Raw genomic sequence first — 7,364 nt, forward strand, 5'->3', positions numbered from 1 at the left:
TTTCCTGTGCAAGTCAAAGTCCGGCATGGAGATCTTGGGTGCCTTGACGTGCATCTCGGGCATCTTGAACTTGGGGCCCTTCAGCTTCCCCTCTGGCCCTTCCAGCTCAACATCAGGAAGGTCGACGTCCAGTTTAGGGCCTTTGACGTCAACGCCCGGGCCTTTCAAATCACCCTCAAGTTTCGGAAGAGAAACGTCCACATCCCCCTTCACTTTGGGGCCTTTCAGGTTCAGGTCAAAGTCCGGCATGGAGATTTTGGGGGCTTTGAAATGCATGTCGGGCATCTTAAATTTGGGACCCTTTACCTTCCCTTCTGGACATTCTAGCTCAACATCCGGAGCTTCTATATCCACTTTCGGACCTTTTACCGTAACCTCAGGCCCTTTCAGGTCACCTTCTAACTTGGGAACGGAAACACATTCTAGCTCAACATCCGGAGCTTCTATATCCACTTTCGGACCTTTTACCGTAACCTCAGGCCCTTTCAGGTCACCTTCTAACTTGGGAACGGAAACATCGACGTCCCCCTTTCCTTTTGGACCTTTCAAGTTCAGATCGAAGTCCGGCATGGAGATCTTGGGAGCCTTAAAATGCATCTCAGGCATCTTAAATTTGGGGCCTCTCAACTTCCCCTCTGGGACCTCAATATCCACATCAGGAGCTTCTATGTCCAGTTTAGGACCTTTGATATCCATCTCGGGGCCTTTCAAGTCACCCTCTAGTTTGGGGGCTGAAAGATCCACGTCTCCCTTCAGCTTAGGACTTTTCAGGTTCAAGTCGATGTCGGGCATGGAGATTTTTGGTGTCTTGAAGTGCATTTCAGGCATTTTGAACTTGGGGCCTTTAACTTTCGCTTCCGGACACTCTAGGTCAACATCGGGAACGTTAACATCCAGTTTAGGGCCTTTGACGTCAACGCCCGGGCCTTTCAAATCACCCTCAAGTTTCGGAACGGAAACGTCCACATCCCCCTTCACTTTGGGGCCTTTCAGGTTCAGGTCACAGTCCGGCATGGAGCTCATGGTGGCTTTGAATTGCATGTCGGGCATCTTAAATTTGGGACCCTTTACCTTCCCTTCTGGGCCCTCGATGTCTACGTCAGGAGCTTCGATGTCGACTTTGGGCCCTTTGAGTTCCAGATCCGGCCCTTTCACATCACCCTCTATTTTCGGCACAGAAACATCCATTTCTCCCTTCAGTTTGGGACCTTTCAAGTTGAGGTCAACATCAGGCATAGAAAATTTAGGGGCCTTAATATGCATATCCGGCATTTTTATCTTGGGTCCTTTCCATTTTCCCTCAGGACCTTCAACATCGAGATCAGGAACATCAACATCCAACTTTGGAGCTTTAATACTCACATCAGGTCCTTTGAAGTCGCCCTCTAATTTTGGAACAGAAACATCGGCACCCCCCTTCACTTTGGGGCCTTTCAGGTTCAAGTCAATGTCGGGCATCGAGATCTTGGGTGCCTTAAGGTGCATCTCGGGCATCTTAAATTTGGGACCTTTCAGTTTTCCTTCAGGACACTCAATGTCCACACTTGGCAACTCGATATCTACCTTTGGGGCGGAAACATCAATATCCCCTTTTGGGAGGTTCACGTCCACCTCCGGACCTTCCGCCTTGAAGCCAGGCATCCCGAACTTGGGCATTTTGAACTTGGGCATTTTGAATTTTCCTTCTGGGCCGTGAATGTCCACGTCGGGGGCCTCGATGTCGACTTTGGGACCTTTGATGTCAATGCCGGTGCCCTTCAAGCCACCTTCCAGCTTGGGAACTGACACGTCCACATCCCCCTTCACTTTGTGGCCTTTCAGGTTCAAGTCAATGTCGGGCATCGGGATCTTGTGTGTCTTGATGTGCATCTCGGGCATCTTGAACTTGGGGCCCTTCAGCTTCCCCTCTGGCCCTTCAATGTCCAGCTCCGGACCTTCAATGTCCACCTTCGGAACAGAAACATCCAGGTCTCCTGTCGGCAGGTTCACGTCCACCTCCGGACCTTCTCCTTTCAGCCCCGGCATCCCGAACTTGGGCATTTTGAACTTGGGCCTTTTGAATTTTCCTTCTGGGCCGTGAATGTCCACGTCGGGGGCCTCGATGTCGACTTTGGGGCCCTTGATGTCCACCTCGGGACCCTTCAGGTCACCCTCGCGCTTGGGAGCTGAGACTTCAATATCCCCTTTCATGCTGGGCCCTTTCAGATGAATGTCCACATCGGGCACGGAGATCTTGGGCGCCTTGATGTGCATCTCGGGCATCTTGAACTTGGGGCCCTTCAGCTTCCCCTCTGGCACTTCAATGTCCAGCTCCGGACCTTCAATGTCCACCTTCGGAACAGAAACATCCAGGTCTCCTGTCGGCAGGTTCACGTCCACCTCCGGACCTTCTCCTTTCAGCCCCGGCATCCCGAACTTGGGCATTTTGAACTTGGGCATTTTGAATTTTCCTTCTGGGCCGTGAATGTCCACGTCGGGGGCCTCGATGTCGACTTTGGGACCTTTGATGTCAATGCCGGTGCCCTTCAAGCCACCTTCCAGCTTGGGAACAGACACCTCCACATCCCCCTTCACTTTGTGGCCTTTCAGGTTCAAGTCAATGTCGGGCATCGAGATCTTGGGTGCCTTAAGGTGCATCTCGGGCCTCTTAAATTTGGGACCTTTCAGTTTTCCTTCAGGACACTCAATGTCCACACTTGGCAACTCGATATCTACCTTTGGGGCGGAAACATCAATATCCCCTTTTGGGAGGTTCACGTCCACCTCCGGACCTTCCGCTTTGAAGCCAGGCATCCCGAACTTGGGCATTTTGAACTTGGGCCTTTTGAATTTTCCTTCTGGGCCGTGAATGTCCACGTCGGGGGCCTCAATGTCGACTTTGGGGCCCTTGATGTCCACCTCGGGACCCTTCAGGTCACCCTCGAGCTTGGGAGCTGAGACTTCAATATCCCCTTTCATGCTGGGCCCTTTCAGATGAATGTCCACATCGGGCACGGAGATCTTGGGCGCCTTGATGTGCATGTCTGGCATCTTGAACTTGGGGCCCTTCAGCTTCCCCTCTGGCCCTTCAATGTCCAGCTCTGGACCTTCAATATCCACCTTCGGAACAGAAACATCCAGGTCTCCTGTCGGCAGGTTCACGTCCACCTCCGGACCTTCCGCCTTGAAGCCAGGCATCCCGAACTTGGGCATTTTGAACTTGGGCCTTTTGAATTTTCCTTCTGGGCCATGAATGTCCACGTCGGGGCCCTCAATGTTGACGTTGGGGCCCTTGATGTCCACCTCGGGACCCTTCAGGTCACCCTCGCGCTTGGGAGCTGAGACTTCAATATCCCCTTTCATGCTGGGCCCTTTCAGATGAATGTCCACATCGGGCACGGAGATCTTGGGCGCCTTGATGTGCATGTCTGGCATCTTGAACTTGGGGCCCTTCAGCTTCCCCTCTGGCCCTTCAATGTCCAGCTCCGGACCTTCAATATCCACCTTCGGAACAGAAACATCCAGGTCTCCTGTCGGCAGGTTCACGTCCACCTCCGGACCTTCTCCTTTCAGCCCCGGCATCCCGAACTTGGGCATTTTGAACTTGGGCCTTTTGAATTTTCCTTCTGGGCCGTGAATGTCCACGTCGGGGGCCTCGATGTCGACTTTGGGGCCCATGATGTCCACCTCGGGACCCTTCAGGTCACCCTCGAGCTTGGGAGCTGAGACTTCAATATCCCCTTTCATGCTGGGCCCTTTCAGATTAATGTCCACATCGGGCACGGAGATCTTGGGCGCCTTGATGTGCATGTCTGGCATCTTGAACTTGGGGCCTTTCAGCTTCCCTTCAGGGCACTCCAAATCAATATTGGGTGCCTCAACATCTAGTTTTGGCCCCTTAATGTCTATTTCTGGCCCTTTCAAGTCACCTTCTATCTTAGGAGCCGCAATATCCATTTCTCCTTTCACTTTAGGTCCCTTTAGGTTCAAATCTACGTCTGGCATGGATATTTTAGGTGTTTTGATATTCAGCTTCGGCATCCTGAACTTGGGGCCTTTCCATTTTCCTTCTGGTCCTCCGACCTCCAGCTCTGGCACGTCAACATCTGCCTCTGGCCCAGAAATATCTATCTCTCCTTTTGGCAGGTTGACATCGATATCGGCTCCCTCAAACTTTGGGCCGGACACGTTAAAATGAGGCAATTTCATTTTTGGCGTTTTCAGTTTGGCTTCTGGACACTCCAGGTTGACATCTGGGACCTCAACATCTATTTTCGGTCCCTTGATATTAACGCCAGATTCTTTCAAGTCACCTTCTATCTTCGGAAGGGAAACATCCATCTCTCCTTTCATTTTATGGCCCTTTAAGTTCAAATCTACATCCGGCACGGATATTTTAGGCGCCTTGATATTAAGCTTAGGCATCTTAAATTTGGGGCCTTTTATTTTCCCTTCAGGACACTCCAAGTCTACCTCAGGCATATCGACATCCACTTGGGGACCTTCCACATCTATTTTGGGGCCCTTCAGATCTCCGGAGGTCTTCAGACCAGAAATATCTGCATCTCCTTTCAGTTTGGGGCCCTTCAAATTGAGGTCTACATCCGGCATGGACAGTTTTGGCGCCTGGATGTTTAGTTCAGGCATTTTAAATTTGAGACCTTTTCCTTTTCCTTCCGGCCCTTCGATGTCCACGCTCGGCACATCGATATCGACCCTGGGAGCAGAAATGTCCACCTCGCCCTTTGGAAGCGTCACGTCAACGTCGGGGCCCTCTCCCTTCAGGCCGGGCACCCCAAACTTGGGCATTTTCAGCTTAGGCATCTTCAGCCTGCCCTCCGGACCGTGGACGTCCACCTCTGGTGCTTCAATGTCAACCTTGGGGCCTTTGATGTCAAGCCCAGGACCCTTCAAATCAGCTCCTACCGTGGGAACGGAAACATCCACGCCGCCCTTCACTTTGGGGCCTTTCAGGTTCAGATCAACATCTGGCACACAGACCTTTGGAGCTGTGATGTGCATCTCGGGCATCTTCACCTCGGGACCCTTCAGTTTTCCTTCTGGCCCTTTGATGTCCACGCTCGGCACATCGATATCCACGCCGGGACCAGAAATGTCCACTTTACCCTTTGGAAGCGTCACGTCAACGTCGGGGCCCTCTCCCTTCAGGCCGGGCACCCCAAACTTGGGCATTTTCAGCTTAGGCATCTTCAGCCTGCCCTCCGGACCGTGGACGTCCACCTCTGGTGCTTCAATGTCAACCTTGGGGCCTTTGATGTCAAGCCCAGGTGCTTTCAGCTCCCCTTCCAGTTTTGGGGCAGAAACATTCAGGTCTCCTTTCACTCCGGGACCTTTCAGATTCAAGTCGATGTCAGGCATGGATATTTTGGGGGTCTTGACGTGTACCTCTGGCATCGTAACTTTGGGGCCTTTGACATCTACGTCAGGCATGTCCATTCCCAGTTTGGGGCCTTTAACGTCAAGCTGAGGTCCTTTCAAGTTGCCACCCACCTTTGGGACAGAAACATCCACGCCTCCCTTAAGCTTAGGTCCCTTCACGTTAACGTCCATATCTGGCGCAGATACACTGGGCCCTTTCACATAACCCTCTGGACTTTCAAATTCAACATCAGGAGCCTTTACGTCCATCTTGAGACCCTTGGAGCCAAGTCCTTTGACATCCCCTTCCACTCTGGGAACCGCCGCACCCATATCTCCCTTCACCTGAGGGCCTCTCAGGTTCAGGTTTACATCCGACAGCGAGATTTGGGGCGTTTCAACCTTCTTGAACTTGGGGCCTTTCCATTCTCCTTTGATGGCCGCATCGGGAACGCCAACGTCTACCTCGGACGCTGCTGGTCCCACCTCGCCCTTCGGGAGCACCATTTCCACAACGGGACCTTCCCCTCGCGAGTCCAAGGCAGTGAATTTTGGGAAGGTCATGTGTGGCATTTTGATTTTTCCCTTGCCGCCGTGACCGTCTGCATCAGAAGCCGGGAGCTCCACGCTGGGTCCTTTGATACCCACGCCGGGGACCTTCGGTTGCGGGGAGGGGACCTTCGCAGCACCCTTCGACCCCATGTCCACCTGCGGCTTTGGGACTTTAACTGAAGGAGCCGAAACTTCGGGTCCGGCCACCTGGACAGGTGAGGAGGCAACGTCCACGCACGGAGCCTGCAGCTTCGGCGCGGGAACGGCGGTGCCCGCCTGCGGGGCTTGAGCTTCGATGCCAGATCCCGCGGTCGGGAACCCAAATCTGGGCATGTTCAAGACGGGAATCTTGATTTTTCCCACATCGACAGCTGGATTTTCCATCGCCGGCAAAGAAACGTCAGCCCCGGGGGCTTTGATATCTCCCTGAAGACAAGGGGCAGAAGCATCGGCGTGCGACAGCGTCCCCCCCAGCAGCTCCCCTTGGACATCCGTGCCAGAAAGGCGTCCTTTGCCATCCAGCCTGAGACCCTCGACGTGAAAACCCGCGTCCAGGTTCCCCATCTGTCCATTTGCTTCAATTCGGGGCGAGCTGCCCTGGGGGCCCAGGAACGCCGTGCCCGAAACGTTACGTCCCGGCACCTCCACCGTAACAGGTTTTCCAGTTTCCCCACCAGGAACTTGGCTCTCCGGCAGCCGAGGGTCCAGCTGAGTCCTCAGGTGAACGCCCGTCGTTTGCGTTCCCGACACGGTTATCCCGGGCTTTCCGAACTGAGCCTCGCCGAGGTGGACGTCCAGCTTCTGGGGAGAAGATTCAGCTGTTGGTCCGGGAGGTGCCCCCCCGATGTCCGTGCTCCAGTCTGTGGCTTGGGTGCTTCTCCCAGACAGATCCCCCGCTGCCATTTGGATCATAGTTTTCCCAGGTTCTGCTTCAACGTCGGTCTTCACCACGTGGGTGACCTCCCGGGTCGGGATCCAGATTTTGAAGTCTGGGCCGATGACGTCGACGTCTTTCGCCCCGTCGTGCCTACTGACATCGACGGTGTACGCCGTCACCTTTCTGGTGACCGTAATGGTCCTGCTCTGCGTCCCGCCGCACTCCGCTTCCACCGCCTCCTCCGACTTCAGCCGGGGTTTGATTTTCGTTGTGTAAATCCTCCTGTACTCCTCGTCATCTCCACTCTGGAAACGAAGAGACCTCCGTTAGCGCCGGGGATGCCGCCTCCCCCTCCTCACCCCCTTCTTCCCCATCACTCACCAGAACGACTTCTGGGCTGCTGGCCGCAAACACGTCGTGTGACCATGACTGTCCCGGCAGCGGAGACTTGTCCCCTTTCCGTTGCAAGCGCAAGCCCACCGTGTGGTGGCCCATGCTGTTGAGCAGCTGCGCGACTTCCCCGGATTGCAGGTTGTCAAAATAGACCGTGGCGCTCACGATCTGATCCCCTGGGGGT

The 7,364-nt window shown here is 54.1% G+C and overlaps 1 protein-coding gene across 1 annotated transcript in view; it reads right to left on the bottom strand.

The window, feature by feature from the left end:
- The window catches only part of LOC103907247 (neuroblast differentiation-associated protein AHNAK-like), a 19,812-nt gene that overhangs the window by 11,423 nt on the left and 1,025 nt on the right, over positions 1-7,364 (bottom strand). Inside the window, 3 exon segments of the mRNA XM_019474617.1 lie at positions 84-2,644; positions 3,029-7,092; positions 7,169-7,356. Of these exon segments, the coding sequence (XP_019330162.1) occupies positions 84-2,644; positions 3,029-7,092; positions 7,169-7,356 (6,813 nt within the window).

The sequence above is a fragment of the Aptenodytes forsteri genome, unplaced genomic scaffold, assembly GCF_000699145.1.
Source record: "Aptenodytes forsteri isolate BGI_AS27 unplaced genomic scaffold, ASM69914v1 Scaffold890, whole genome shotgun sequence".
NCBI lineage: Eukaryota > Metazoa > Chordata > Aves > Sphenisciformes > Spheniscidae > Aptenodytes > Aptenodytes forsteri.